The 15,305-nt window shown below is 33.4% G+C and overlaps 2 protein-coding genes across 12 annotated transcripts; both read right to left on the reverse strand.

Annotated features, from left to right (window-relative positions):
• Window positions 1-3,233: 3,233 nt before the first annotated feature.
• On the reverse strand, window positions 3,234-7,381 carry LOC108455511 (calcium-dependent protein kinase 26-like). 7 transcript variants are annotated; one of them, XM_053019267.1, is made up of 8 exons: window positions 6,706-7,381; window positions 5,970-6,588; window positions 5,139-5,282; window positions 4,892-5,044; window positions 4,540-4,655; window positions 4,189-4,356; window positions 3,782-4,006; window positions 3,234-3,682 (listed from the first exon to the last, which is right to left on the reverse strand). In XM_053019267.1, exons 1-8 carry the CDS (start codon window positions 6,868-6,870, stop codon window positions 3,557-3,559), a joined length of 1,716 nt encoding a protein of 571 aa, XP_052875227.1. In that variant the 5' UTR covers window positions 6,871-7,381; the 3' UTR covers window positions 3,234-3,556. The 7 variants fall into 7 exon arrangements, with proteins under 7 accessions (XP_052875227.1, XP_052875229.1, XP_017609550.1 ...); XM_053019269.1 differs by having other exon boundaries at window positions 5,970-6,512; window positions 6,654-7,381; XM_017754061.2 differs by having other exon boundaries at window positions 5,970-6,561; window positions 6,652-7,381.
• Window positions 7,382-9,684: 2,303 nt separating this feature from the next.
• Window positions 9,685-14,585, reverse strand: LOC108457277 (uncharacterized). 5 transcript variants are annotated; one of them, XM_053018994.1, is made up of 11 exons: window positions 14,093-14,585; window positions 13,586-13,792; window positions 13,314-13,441; window positions 13,067-13,175; window positions 12,887-12,926; window positions 12,382-12,471; window positions 12,168-12,267; window positions 11,925-12,064; window positions 11,177-11,279; window positions 10,212-10,912; window positions 9,685-10,068 (listed from the first exon to the last, which is right to left on the reverse strand). In XM_053018994.1, exons 2-11 carry the CDS (start codon window positions 13,722-13,724, stop codon window positions 9,843-9,845), a joined length of 1,776 nt encoding a protein of 591 aa, XP_052874954.1. In that variant the 5' UTR covers window positions 13,725-13,792; window positions 14,093-14,585; the 3' UTR covers window positions 9,685-9,842. The 5 variants fall into 5 exon arrangements, with proteins under 5 accessions (XP_052874954.1, XP_017611746.1, XP_017611745.1 ...); XM_017756257.2 differs by having other exon boundaries at window positions 14,247-14,584; XM_017756256.2 differs by having other exon boundaries at window positions 14,154-14,584.
• Between the last annotated feature and the right edge of the window lie 720 nt (window positions 14,586-15,305).

Here is a 15,305-nt window from a genome sequence, read left to right on the forward strand (position 1 = left end):
CTTTATTTAAAAAATTCAATAATGAGATTTTTTTTTTTTATAAAAAAAATTAACATTAAAGAAGTATTTAGATAAAATCATATATGTAAAAACCATCTTAGGTCAGTGATCTCAAAGTTAGTGCCAAAGATGAATGCTTGAAGGTTTGTTTTGTAGAATTGATTCTCAACACATTGAACAATGCCTTATGCACAACAGACCCATTGGAACCAAAACAAAACCAAAAAGGGTTTGCACCTAATAGTTCAGATCACAACAAAAATAAGTGGGGGTTTCTACCTTTAATCAAAGCTAGGAAAAAGAAAAAAAAGATGATCGCAAGGGTCCACCTTCCCCCTTGTTAAGCTTCTTAAGGAATTGCAGATGATATTAGTAAATTGCCAAAAAGTTAGGATGATGACAACGTGAACTCGTTGAATTCTAGTCAGATTAAGAAATCTCCCATTAGTAATGAAGAGTTGATTGTATTTCAACAATGGAAGTTTCAAAAGCATTATCATGTTTTTAAATCAAAACTGATTGGATTTTGTTCTATTTAAGTTGTCGATTAGCTTTAGTTCGTGCTTTAATTATCAATTCTCTTTAAGGGTAGATTTATGCCTTATACCATAGGTTTTCTTGGAAAGTTATTATACTTGTATGTTGGGTCAATCTGAGGAAAGTGGGTGTAAACAATTGTATATCATGAATATTTTACTTTTATCTTGTGTTTTTGGGTGAAAACTTTACTCATTGTGTGTGTTTTGATAATTATTTAATAGATTCCACCGAAAAAAACTAAATCAATTTAAAATTAATATTTTCAATAGTTTATTTTTGAACCTATTTGATAATTTATAACCAATGTTAAATGATAGAAATCTTTAATCAAAAGTGTGAAAATTGATAAATAGATAACAAATTATTTATCGCTTTTCGCTCTTTTTGATACAATGTCTAGGACTGCTTATAATTTCTCCTCAACACTTAAATAAGAAGATAATGCGCTCCAAAGATACTCGAACCCATATCCTCCTACATTGGCAATAAGTGTCGATACCAATCGAGCTAAAACTCAATCGGTTATTTTAATTTTTCTTTAACATTGCAATACCGTTTTAAAAATTTTTAAGTTTAAAATTTAAATTTATTTAAAATAACGTGAAATATTTTAAAAATATAGATGAAAACAAAAATAAAATTTTTCATAATTTAAATTTAAATTTTATCAAATATTAAGTCCTTAATTTTAATTAATATATGACTAAACTTTACCGCTTAAATCTAATAATTAATTTTTTATATAGCTATGGTTTCGCTCTTCAGCAATTTTGGTCTGTAATTGCTTTAAGAGATAACATGAAGGAGGGGAAAACCTTATGGCTAGACCTATTAACAAGCTGGGTTACCTCTCCAAATTCGAAGGCTTACTCGAAATTTAAGAGGGTTTCGGCAAAAATATAAGGCATGTTTAAAATATGAGTTGCGCTCGGGCTTTAATATTCAAGGCTCAAGTCCGGCCCGACCCGACCTGTTTAAATTTATAATACTTTATATTATGTTATTTTTATATATCATGTAGTTCGTGATTGCTCCTTTTCTAAAGCTATATGGGTAGTAGTGGTTCCAAGGCAAGATCAGAGTATCTTTTTTTCTCTACTGTTTAAGGAGTGACTTTTATGGAATTTGCAGAATAAAAGCAACTTGAGTAACGATGATCTTAATTGGCAAACCCTATTTGTAATATTGTGTTGGCTAATTTGTAAAAATAGAAATATAGATGCTTTTTTTTCTGATTGTCACAGGTGTACCCAAGCCATTGCGGATACAAGTTACAATTGGGCCAGAAATTATCTGAATTTGGATGTGAAATGGAGCCGCCAAGACCCATAAGGGCATTTCGAGTTGGTTGCCTCCTAAAATGGGTTATATAAAGATTAATTCTGACTTTATTCTGATGGGGCGGTGTCAATTAGTAGGCAAAGTGCTTCTATTAGAAGAGTGTTAAGGAATTCGAATGCAAATTGGTTGTAGGGTTATACGATGAGCTTTGGTAAAGAATCAGTTTTTAAAGTTAAGACAAGAGCGATGTTGGAAGGCCTTTTTATAGCCCGGGAAAAGGGGTTTAGAAATGTTGAAGTTGAGTGTAATAATACTCTATTGGTAGAATTAATATTGTTTGGTGAAGGAGCCAATAGTAGCTTAGTGGAATTACAGTTGTTACATCAGTTGTTGCGTCGAAGATAGGAGGTTTACATCCGACATATTCCAAGGGATCAAAATGGGGTTGCGGACCACATGGCTAAATGTATTGACACAGGAGATTCTTTGCTTCGTTTGTCTGTAGTTCTACCGGTTTCGGTTAGAGACTTGTTGGGTGAAGACCGTTATGGGTCTAGATCCGTTTAACTTATGAATCAGCTGTTGTAATCGCTTAGTGCTGTCTCTTTTCTACCAAAAAAAAACTATACTAAATATATAATATTACTCTAATGTAAACATTAAAATAATGTTAAGATGATTATATAAAAAATTTCAATAAATAAAAAATGCATAAAATTATTAAATATTAAAATAAAATAAAATAAATATTTTTTAAAAGAATTAAAAAAACAATATGGGCGGGCATAAAATAAGCTTGAGTTAGTCTTCTACAAATTTGGATGGGTTTGGACAAAATTTTAGATTCAGATTTCGAACTGGGCCGAACCTGGACAAGTATAAAGTATTTTAATATCATACTTAAACTCAACCCGAACCGACCCATGAGCACCTCTACTTTTGAGTGCGGTGCACTTTAATAGCCGTTTTTTAGTCCAACAACATCCAAAGAGACTTCAACCTTGTTTTGTGGCAAAAAAATGAGACTTGAGTACTACTATCTTTCCTATATGATATGCTGATTCGGATGTGCATTTTAGTCATTTTGTATGTTATTTTTTGTTATTTTAATATTATTTTTTTAATTTATTGGGAAATATTAATTTTAATATTTTTAGTAATTTTGATATATTATATATATTTAAAAATTATATAAAAAAATTTATACGGGTGAGTCGGGTCAAGTTTGAATTTTAACATTTTTATCCGGGTCGGGCTTTGACAAAATTTTAGATCCATTTTTGCCAACACCTCTAATTATCACATAACATTAATAAATTTTTTATTATTTCAATTTTATAATATAATTTACTCAGTGTGAAATTTTTTTTTTCCCAAATTTGTGCTTATATCTATATCTATATATAAGAGCATTGGAAACACTTAAAATAGCAATACGAGTTTAAAAAGTGATACACTAGAGCATAATTTGTTGATTCATACACTCCTATGAGCTCAGCATCTGCCTGATCTCTTCTTTCATATTGAATTGCGGTAGTATTTTAGCCTAAAAAACAAGAATATGAATGGGTGTAGGGAATGGCAAAATATGTACAAATATAAGGAAACCCGACATCTGGTCATCAAAGGATTGCGCCTGATAATCCTCAAACTTTGAAGAGCTAAACTAAAGCTAAACTCTAAAAAGTTGGGAAGAAACTAAAGAAAAGAAAAGGCCCTATGTGACGCCTATTTGTCAGGAACCTGGCAATGCCTCCCTAAATCCAATGCTCAAACCCTTACCCTCACGATCCCTCTTACCAACTTCAGGATTCCCTTTCTGCATCATCGCTATAAATTCGTTGTAATCTATCCGGCCGTCCTGAAAAAAGTACACAAAAAATGAGTCCAACACCAAAACTTGTTCAATAGAAAGGAATACCACTATTTTCATGCTTTGCATCCTTGTCGTTTGGCTTACATTGTCCTGATCGACTTCACGCATCATTTCATCCATGTGGATATCCTTGATGCCAAACTCTTGACAAGCTTTTTGAATCTCTTCTAGAGTGATGTAACCACTGCCGTCTCTGTCGAAATACGAGAAGGCAGCCATCAGATTATCTTCATTCTGGATCATATTTAGATGCAACGTTGCAGCTATGAACTCCTGATAATCGATTGAACCACTGTTATTTACGTCCGCCTGCCATTTCCAAACAAAACCAAAAGGAGGTTGATTAGATTAAGAGGGATGCAGAAATAGCATAATCTTGTTGTCTTCCTGGTAAACAACAATTTCAATCAAAGAATCTTTTCTTTTTTAACTATGATGAAGCATTAATGATTAAGGCCTAAAAAGTGGCAGGATTCTGAAATGAAACTTACAGCCTGCATTAGAGCTTGAAATTCTGATTCAGGGAGACTAGCACCAAAGCTTTGCAATCCAGCTTTGAGTTCTTCAAACGTGATTTGACCACTATTATCCGTGTCTATCATCTTAAATATTTCCTTCAATCCCGCTATTTCTTCTTGAGAAAGCCTTTGTGCAATGACCTAAAAAGAAAAAAGGGATAGGTCATTTTAGCTACTGAGATTTGTGCATTGAAAGAATTTCACTTACTATACTCGGATATGTTTTTCCAACTTCTTTCCTTAAATTTGGAGGATCTTAGTCATCTTACTCCCATACCCATATATATGAAAGAGATAGGCCTATTCTCACGGGTAGAAACTTACTCTTAAGGCCATTTTCTTGAGCTTGTTCATTGAAGAAAATTGCTTCATGCGTCCTAGGACTAAAGAATCAAGTGGGCTGTCCGGTGCCACCCCATCAGCCTGAACCCAACTGTGGCCTGCAAGGAACCAAAGACGAGTTAGCTTCGACATTCTTATAAGTAATATATTCTTTCATACTTTGTCCCTATAGCAACCTAACCCTAATAATCAGACATCCTTTCATTGACAACAACTCTCCCACAACAATGGTGAACAAACAAAGATACTGATTATTTGGATTATCATCAAATAAAACTATATCATCTAAGTTCAGCAATACTCATCCAATGCTATATAGTAAAAGGGGACTTACGCAGTACTTCGTGTGCAGTTATCCGCTTCTTGGGGTTTCTAACAAGCATTTTTGCTAATAGATCTTTCGCACTTTCAGATATACTAGGCCAAGGATCCGATGTGAAGTCAGGTTCACCATTCAATACCTCATCAAATATTTCTTCTTCCGTTTCTGCACCAAAACAGCACAAATACACCAAATTTATCTTAAAACTGCAGTGTTGAACAAGAACGATCACATATTGTCTCAAATTGATAAGTCTTACCACCCCAAAATGGAGGCACCCCACACAGGAGAATATAGATGATCACCCCAGCACTCCACACATCAGCTTCTGGACCGTAACACTTGTTTAAAACCTCAGGTGCTACATAGTATGGGCTTCCAACCACAACAGAAAAGGTATCCCCTGAAATTTTAACACCTTCATTAACAAAACTACTCATTGCTTATTGCATACGCAGCTTCACAATATTGTGGAAATTTCTCTAATTTTGTTTTCCTGTTGGAACCAATTCAACAGGCTACCAAGAATACTTAATTCAATTCGGTATATGTAAACTAACATCGAAGTCTGCTACATCCAATCCCAAACATCATTTTCAACTCTTACAAGATTTTTAAAATATCACTTGGGTAGTTCAATATTTTATTTGTTTTTATTCCATATGTATAAAAATGAAAATGGGTACACCAATTTAAATATAAATGTTCGTGTAAACCTAAATATAACATATGTTGTTATTCATGTAAGTTGAAAATTTTCAAAGAAACATTTTCCTTTCATCAAATGCAATCATCAAATAGAAGTAGTTAAAGAATAACAAGAAGAAAAACCTAAAGTTGTGAAACCAAGCGTTTGAATATAGATAGATAGATAGATAGATATAGAAGAACGTATGCAGTTTCCATTCTAATTTTAAGCTAGCAAGTTCATGGAAAGTGAGCAAATTAAGCTTTAAATTCAACATGAACCATTCACCTACAAATGTTTACTACAAATTTCCCAGGGTGAGGTAAGGCTAAATTAATCTTTCAGAACAGCAATTGAGATGGACTAAAAAGAAACCAAAAAAGCAAAGAATTTAGAACATACCAGGCTTGAAGAATATTGATAACCCAAAATCAATGGCTTTAAGAGGTGAATCCTCCTCGTCATTGACAAAAAGAAAATTTTCAGGCTTAAGATCCCTATGCATTACACCCATGGAATGACAGGCTTCAACAAAACCAACAATGACCCTTGCTAATTCTGCCGCCTTCCTTTCAGAATAATGCCCTCTCTTAACAATCCTATCAAAGAGTTCCCCCCCTGCACACAAATCCATGACAACATGAACCGCCATGGGATCTTCATAAGCCCCTTTGATGGTCACAACATTAGGGTGCCATGACATGTGATGCATTATCTGAATTTCCCTTCGCACGTCTTCAACATCATCTAGAGTTGCCAGTTTCCTTTTAGCAATCGATTTGCAAGCAAACTTATTCCCAGTACCTTTCTCCACACATACAAAAGTTGTCCCAAACTGTCCATTCCCTACCTTGGTCCCCAAGCTATAGTATTCCTTCAAATGACCTGTTTTCGTCTGTAATACTGAATCTATCTTCAGTCCTGCGCATGACTGCCTCTTAACATTATGGGGTCTCCTTGGTGTTTTTTTAGGCTCAACCTTATGCTCTTCCTCGTTGTTTATAGCAGTCTGTGGTGTTACCTGTGTTGATACCTGTGCTGGTTTGGAATCAAGTATTTGAAGCTCACACTTTGATTGTTGCATTTGGGTTTCTTCTTTAGATTTCCCTTCTTGTTCCCTTTCTGTCCCTTCCTTAACAATCTTTATTTCTTCGGGGGGCTGGTTCTGAACATCGGAAGCTCCTTTTTCTTTACTTTCTGACTCAGCAGTTACATTTGGAACCTCTTCTTTTTCTTTCTCCTTTTCTTCTTCAGATGGTCCACAAATGGAATTTGAGATTGTTTTAAAACAATTATTTCCCATCTAAAACTACTCTCGATTCTAACACCTTCTCTTATATATGTACATCTATAAAAGAAAGCTTTCTTCTATCCCTTAGGCTTTTAGCCAAAATAAACCAACCCTAGCACCTTCAGCACCGTGCAACCAAAACCAATGATTCAATGATCTATGATCAATAAAATGTATCAAAGAGATGAATTATCCCACACAAAAACAATTTCATCAAAGCCCAAATAAAAAAAAAAGAAAAAAAAAAGAAGAGAAATCTCAGAAAACTTCCCACGTAAATAGAATGTTCAATGGTCGTAAAAAAAGAAGTTGAAGAAAGAAACTTCCAATAAGGCAATGCAGACAAAAGACGACAATAGGAAAATTCAATGTGAAAAGCAAATATTTGGAATCATAAATAATGGGAAAAAATATAAATATCTTGGGGAGGTAGGGATTGAAGTTTTTGGTTAATCCATTTGTATATAATCAAAGATAAAAAGGAAAGGAAATGATTGCTGAAATTTCTGCCTTGTTATTATTTCCCGGAGAAAAAAGAGAAAATAAGGAAAGGCAGGTTTATATATTGGCGTTAGATAAGTTGAAAATTGAACGGGTTAAAATGGGTTCCGAGAGGGTTTAGCTAACCAACAGTGAGGGTTTGAGTGCTTATTAGTTGTTACAACATTACTGTTGGCCTCACATGGTGATGGACGGCTTACATATTTTCAGTTTTGTGGGTTGTTGGACCGGCAGTAGTGAACCGTCACTTTCTTTCTAATTATAGCAAATCGGCATATTCAAACTAAAAATTGTTGGGGCTGAAGCAAGGGATAAACTATAATCAAGACATAATATCTCTATTAGTGCATGATAAACCAACAATCCATTTATCCAAGGAGACTGTTGAAGCTATAGAAACTATACCCATTGGTCAAGAAAGGGGAAACAATGATGGGCAGTATGCATGCTGTGAACTTGAGCCAAAAATGGGGGCCATCTTCTTCTCCTACAAACCATTTAAGGGCTAATGTTTCTGAGCTTTGGATGTGAGAAGTGACACAATACAAATGAAAGTGATTCAAAACTATATAAAGGTTATATATTTTAATTTTATATTATTTTTACCTAATTTAGGTTTTATAAAAGCTTTATAACCTATGATAAGTATTTCTCTAAATTAGATTTATATAAATTTTATAATTAAAGCTAAATAGATCATTTGTGTCATGAATCCAAATATCATGTGATAAATGCTATTTAATAGTTATGCAAAATACAAAAAGTTTTCTTGTAACATATTATAAGGTACGATACCATTTGAAAAAATGGATGTAGACATAAGCACCAGAGTCGATTCGCAAACTTTTTTAATTTAAGACATTTAAAACTTCGAAATGTGTTTGAGAGAGCATTTGTTGTTTTAAAAAAATTATCATATTAACAACATCACCTCAATATAGCATAAAAAATGGAATTATATTTGTACGTTGCATATTTTATAATTTCATTCGAAGGTGAAATTGAGATTGTCCATAACTTTAAGGAGCACATGGAAGAAATAAATATTTATAATCTTAATTATACATTTGTGAAAAACTTGGTCAAGGGCAAACAAATGATGAATAAAGAGTATATGTTAAATGTTAAAGAAAAATAATTCAACAAATATGAAAGGCTTTAACAAGTAAATAAAATAATAAAATTACATATGATGATTTGATTTTAATGTTTGTTACTTGTTTAGAAATTTTTTATTGTATTGATAATTTTTATAATAAATAATATTTTAAAAAATATAAATTTTGTAACTATATAATTACAAATTATACTATCAAACATGGCTAGAAAAATTTAGATATGAATACGTCTAGAAAATTATAATTACTTATAATTATAAGAGAATGTAATATTCATTAAATTTAATTCTTGATTTATTTTATTTTTGTCATGGTTTTTTCTCCAAGTTCTATGTACTTTTATTTTGTTTATTCATTTTTTTTTCAAAAAACATGTAAGGTTTTTTTCCTATATATGCACGAGGAGTTTGTCAGGTTTCTTATAATGTGTATGTGCATCTTGTATTTAATAATTATTAAAATTCAATTTATTCTTATATATTAGTATAATATGAATTAAATTTAATTGTATTTTATTATTGTTTTAATTGTCCAATAAATATTTGAATTTAATTGCATTATCATTTTAGTGTGTGTGATACTTATACGGTCTGACAATCTTGAGGCAATTAATCTCATTCACGAAAGAGTTCATAAAAGTTCTAATTCTGCTTTAGTTATGAGAACCCTATTGTTATTGAAGCAATTAAGTCATTAAAATCTTCAACATATTCCAAGAGAAGAGAATAGCCTTACTGATAAGATAATCAAGCTCAAAAAAGATAGGAAACCTCGTTTGCGGTTATTTGATAAATATTATGTAATGAGTTTTCTCAATGTTTGATTTTAACATATAATTTCTTTCTTTCAAAAAATAAAAAATAGTACAAACCAAAAGCAGGCAAAGAAAAATGCAAGAACGTGCCATCACTGCCATTAAAGTGGGTGTTCTGTAAGGAGGAAACCAATGGTTTAGCTGGTTAAGAAATTAGAAAATATTTTGAGAGAGAGAGAATATTAAGCATAGGGATGGCATAGTCTTTGTCTGAAACACTGAAAACATATTTCCTTTCATTTATGGTATACCAATTCTGGAAGTCATTTATGACTTTTCGATTCTTTGGCAGACTGCATTGCAAAAAAGAAAACAAGAAAACTTCAAGTCTAATACCGTGTCTGTTGAGAAGATCCCTTCACCTTCATACCCCACAAATCATATGGCACAAAGTTGTTAAAATTGGTACTTAAAAACTTATTTAGGGTTACAAATTACAACATATTATTGTATAAGATATTACAAAATCCACTCTATTAGGTCTTATTAAAATGAAATACCTTGCTTTGATCCATCTAAGGTCTGTCTTCTTCAGGGGTGGAGGCTAATACCTACCCTGAATTGAAACCAATGCAACAGTACCTATGCTTTCTCCACTTACTCGGCTTTTCAACACCCTTTTCATGAAACCCATTTGTCTTTATGGTTCCATTCCCATAAGAATTCAAACCAACCTGGTTACCATCCATTGGTAGCATTGATGCATTTTGATGAGGCGATGCCGGTACTACTTTGTTATGGTGTACTTCCCTTGACATAGAATTTGGTCCACCAGACCTGCAAAACAGATGTATCCCATTATTTTGGTTTTAACATTAAACTAGGGGAATTGTGAAAAAGGCCAAAGGATGACGGGGTGACTCTCCTACTCCCCTCGACTATTCAAGTGGATACATGTGAAAATATCTTAACATGATTACCTTGTGTTGTTTATGTCATTGCTATTCTTGGAGTTATCCGAAGTCGTATCCAAATCCTCCGCGAACTTTTTGGAGCCAGCTTCATGACCAACCTCGACTTTTGAACAAACATTGGCTTCTGCAGAAAAAGTTGAGTCTTCTACAGCACCCTCTTCAAAATTCGGAGTTTCTTCATCAGAGAAACTAGAAGATCTGCTTTGGGCATTAAATCTATATTGCCGTACAATTGAAATGGCCTTCTCCAATGTTCCCAGAGCTTCTTTCACCTCTGGACGAATAGAAACCCTTTGTTTAGCATTTACGCCACTTGAATCAGCAAAACTATTGGTTGAAGGTTGATTTGCAGCCTTAATGCTCTCCTCCAAGCATGTACTCTCTTCACTTTCTTCTTCCTCAATTTCACCAAAAGCTTTTCTCTTTGCGTCTAGTGCTATCTTCAGTGGAGATTCACCAGCAGGTTCATTAGCATGAACCTCTGGTTCTGCATCGTTTGTGCCATCTTGTATGTCTACAATTTCATTCTCGTTAGGCACAATTTCATCCTCCTTAGGAAAAATACCAGGTTCCCTTTTAATTTCTTGTGCTTCAAGAACTTCGCCTGATTTGTTATTGGAAAAAAGAGCTCCACGAATTAGGCAAAACAGAGGGTCTCCCAAGGCTTTGCTGTAATCCTCATCGCTATTAGTGACAGAAGCCACAGTCTGTAAGCATTGTAGACTGGAAAAATGTGAGAGATCAATCGGTAGGGTAATAATAATAAGCATCATGAAAAAATGAAGTTACTAATCTGGAAGCTCTCAGCAATGGAACCTTTTAAGACAAATGATGGATTGATTTTTACCCATTACTTCATTGCATACATTGACGAGCCAAATGAGTCACACTTAATTGGTAGCAATTAAAAAGACAGATAATCATAAACTACTTGCAGGAAATGAAGGTGCCATGTCAGAAGAATGTGTGACCTTCTGATAGAGTCTAAAACCATTTCCAATAAGCTGCCTTGCAATGAAGTTTATAAGGGATGGAGGGACAAAATCCAGCTTCATATCCATATTTGCTATTGTCCTACAAACAAGGAAGAATCATGAGAGGAATACGACCTTCAAAAGGTGATATGGACACGGTTTCTACAGCCATGATTGCAAATGATCCTCCCGGTATCTATAGATAGTCACATTTCAGAAAGAAAATACTTGGTAATGCCTATTTGACACTCAATGCCACATAAGGGAGGAAAAATAAAGCAGCCATTTGAAATAAACTCCCAAGTCCTTATGATTAAAAATGACCTGAATTCAGATCCGAACAAGAAAAAAGCTGGTTGTGTAATACAGTTGGACCGAATGCCTTAGCAGATCCAATGACCCTAATTCAGGCTCTCCTAATCACATCTCCGATCAAATGGAATCATCGAAGACCAGTATTTAGCCAATGCCAACCCCAAATATATTAACATCTCCATTAATGTCTTACGAGTCATACTCTGGGATATTTGAAAAATAAGCTCCTCAAGCATATGTCCTATTGAGATTTCAAGCAACAGCAAGAGCCAAAGCCACAATTATACAAGGCATCTGCTATCTTTGCAGATAAAACTCTTTGGTGCTTGTAGAGGGGCCTAAATCTGTTGACCCTTTTCTCGCCCAGAAATGCATATGGCAACATTTACTTGCCTATCTTAATATGACAGCTTAAAGTATTGCAACTTACCTAAAGTAGCTTCTCTCGTTGTTCACCTTCTGCAAAGCAAAGCCTCCAACTACATCAATCCTTACAACATCTTTTGCTTCAGGGATTCCATCATTAGTAAATCCATGAGTTGCTTTATCAATATGGCTCACATCTGATATCTAAAAGCATAAGAACAGAAGTATTTAGATAGATTTCCAGTATATGGGAAGAATGTAAATTGCAAAGGAGGGGAAACCATATTCGAGTCTTTGAAGTGACTACCGTGTTCACAAGAATAACAATCAGATCATCTTGAAAGTACTCAAAGAAAAAATAGTGTACTAGAGCCTCCCTAGCTGACAGCGGCCATGCAACCTTCACCCTTTCTTCCGAAAATACAAAGATAAGTAAGCATTTTACAATTTCAGACTTCAACATACTACTGAAAGAAGGAAAAATATCTAAATGAACTGTTGTAGTTCTAGGCTTGACAAACCTCACTAGAGCTATCTGTTCACCAATTCGGATCTTTTGCAAACAGGTGGAACTAGTTACTTTGAAAGGTGGAAAGCTAGACTGAGGCCACCTAGGAAAAGCAAACAAAGATTATTTTCAAAAACATACACATTTTCACTTGAACTGGATGAAGTCTTAAAATCAGCTACATATTATTGTTAGATATCAAGTATCCTCTCCCCTGTCTGTCAATCTTTTGTGACAAATTCTCACCAATTATCCATTTATAATTATACAAGTGCAATTACATAGATATTGTACTAGTGGTGCAAGAACAGAATAGAAATAGGTGTCTACAAAACATTCTGATTTGTAGAGAGATTTTCTGTAACAACACACAACCAAGGTCATTGATACACAACATATTACTTCAACAGAGGATATAAAAAAGAATGAAAGCATGCAGGTTACACAGTTTTACCAGTAATATAGAGCAATGCTAATTCTACATTAGAATCAAGTGCAAGAATGAAAACAATTCTCACCATTTCTTGTATAGGGGTGACTCCCAAGAGATACATAAACCTGCAATTAAGTTGCTCATGAAAAAGTTTCTTATACAATCATGAGTAGTATTTAAGTCTTAAGCCAATTGCAATTTCATAGTCTTCTGCTCATGATTCAGGAGGAAATTCAAAAATAATTAAAGCATGGGCAGAACTTACAAACATCCAAAGGCCCATCTACATAGCCTTCAACTAGTAAAGTATGAAAAGGGGTGCCATGAGGTCCTTCACGGTACATAACACGGAACTCTTCATTATCATGCTTCAACTGCAAATAAAGGTTCGCTATATATCTTGGTGAACAATAATCATGATGTAGAACATAACATGGTTCCTTCCACTAAGATATGCTCAATAAAGGCATTGATATAAGAAAAATAAGGGAATCTAAACTGATAGAGCATACCTTCCATTCCCCATGTGATGTCTCACTGTATTCTGACACTTGATGATCATCAACAGAAGTACTCCTTAACATGTCGAGAAAATTGGATACTTCCTGAGCCCTTTTGTCCAATAAATGTTCACTAAATTCTGTTGACCAAAATAAGAAAGAAGAAAAAGTTGGACAGTATATACTTGAAAACAAACACTTAATTTAGTAAGGAATGTACATAGAGGGATTCAAAGTACACATATAGCAGCTTTAACATTAAATTGGAATTAATGCTCTAAAACCTTCTTTCTCATGTTGTGCATATCGTAAAATCTGATTCTTGACAAGGGTTTTAAGTGTCTCGGGATCAGTCAGTTCAGCAGAGGACAGAGTGTTGTCCAGCCTCTCTCTGTATTGAGAGATTGCCTTTTTCTTTTCCATATTAACATGTGTAAGAAAACAGCATCCAGCTGCCCCTCAATCACTCCAAGGATCAACTAACCTTGCAACTAAAAACCAATTTTGTAAACACGTGCGTTAGATTTCCAGACAAAACAGCTAAGGACAGCTGCATAAAAAAAATGAAAAAAATAGGTTTCTATCTGCAGAATATGCAAGAGTAAAAGACAAAGTTCGTTAAAGTTCTCATTCATTAAAACTTCCATGTGATTGTTCAGGCAAAAAGCCTCATCTGCAGAACAAACTAAATAAATCAAACCACGAAATTGACACAGAAAAGAACTGCAAAAGCTACGGGGACCACGGCTGAGGAATTCTATAAAACAAGAAAAAACATTCATATCTCTAACCTCATAAGATCGACAAGTCATATTATCAGTCAAGGCAAGCAATGAAAGAAGTTCAACTTACATGAAGCTCAATGAAAATCAAAGGAAAAAAGAAATTGATCTCCAATGAAAATTATAAGAAGGAATAATCAGAAACAGAGAAAAGTGAAATTACAGAAACCGAAAAAAGAATGGTACAGATCTCAATGTTAAAAGCTCCAACAAATCTCTATATCTTGATGGTGGTAAACAAAGCAAGAGAAGGTTGAAGGGGGAGCGCCCAGACGCAAAATAAACATGGGCTTTTCTTCTCGGGTATACCGGATACACGACAGTCGGCAGAATCACTAAATCAAAAAATTACAGCTTTTTTTTCTGTTAAACAAAATTAAAGTATTTGGATGCGTGACGGATTTTAGGACAACTAAGAAGGCGGGTCCCACAGCACTTAAAACCTCCACCAAACCTTATTACCAAATAAAGCTTTGTTACGACTTACGACTCTACTCTACACTTTGCACTAATCCAATTAGTTTAGTAGGCTGTTTTTAAGTTTTATTCTATTAAAATCTAATATAATATTTTTATTATTTTGCTTTATTTGTTTCATGGAAAATAAATTATTAAAAAAGTTAGTTTTAAAAAATAATAAAATTAAGACTTTTAAAAAAAATGTGTTATTAAATTTTTTGGGTAAGACATTTTTAAATTGATAAGCCTTTGTTTACTGTCTTTATTGTCTAAGAAATAAAGAGGAAAGCTCTTTTCACTGTTAAAGAAAACAGTCCATTATATTTTAATTTTATATTTTTACGATTAAATTCTTAAATTTTAAAGTTTTACTATTCTACAATTTAATTCTTCAAAACAGATTTTTTATTTTACACTTCAGTCCTAAATCTCATTTTGTATAATTTTGCAAAACAATCCATTTTTAAAATTTCCAAATTTTAAAATTTAGTCCTTACAACTAAATTTGTCAAAATTTTCAAATATTAGTCCTTGACTTTTGAACAATTAAACTTTCATATTCTATTTTTCAGAATTGTAAATTCTCAAATAATGTAAATTAATCCTAAAACTCAAGTTTTGAAATCTTTACAATTTAACCTGTAGTTTCAAACTTTACTATTTTATGCTCAACTTTCCAAATTATAGTTTCAAACTTTACTATTTTATGCTCAACTTTCCAAATTTTCATATTTCATAATTATAAACTATAGTTACTACATCA

This window comes from Gossypium arboreum, chromosome 9 (genome assembly GCF_025698485.1).
Source record: "Gossypium arboreum isolate Shixiya-1 chromosome 9, ASM2569848v2, whole genome shotgun sequence".
Taxonomy (NCBI): domain Eukaryota; kingdom Viridiplantae; phylum Streptophyta; class Magnoliopsida; order Malvales; family Malvaceae; genus Gossypium; species Gossypium arboreum.

What these genes read in the sequence shown, in the direction of transcription:
- LOC108455511 (XM_053019264.1), bottom strand. Translation starts at nt 6,870, where the DNA reads ATGGGAAATAATTGTTTTAAAACAATCTCAAATTCCATTTGTGGACCA. An exon ending in ATCAATATTCTTCAAGCCTG is followed by an intron (nt 5,283 to 5,969) that starts GTATGTTCTAAA and finishes TTAAAATTTCAG; the next exon opens with GGGATACCTTTTCTGTTGTG. An exon ending in TCAAGAAAATGGCCTTAAGA is followed by an intron (nt 4,357 to 4,539) that starts GTAAGTTTCTAC and finishes TTTTCTTTTTAG; the next exon opens with GTCATTGCACAAAGGCTTTC.
- LOC108457277 (XM_053018994.1), bottom strand. Translation starts at nt 13,724, where the DNA reads ATGGAAAAGAAAAAGGCAATCTCTCAATACAGAGAGAGGCTGGACAAC. An exon ending in TCACCCCTATACAAGAAATG is followed by an intron (nt 12,472 to 12,886) that starts GTGAGAATTGTT and finishes TGCTTTTCCTAG; the next exon opens with GTGGCCTCAGTCTAGCTTTC. An exon ending in AATGACATAAACAACACAAG is followed by an intron (nt 10,069 to 10,211) that starts GTAATCATGTTA and finishes TCTGTTTTGCAG; the next exon opens with GTCTGGTGGACCAAATTCTA.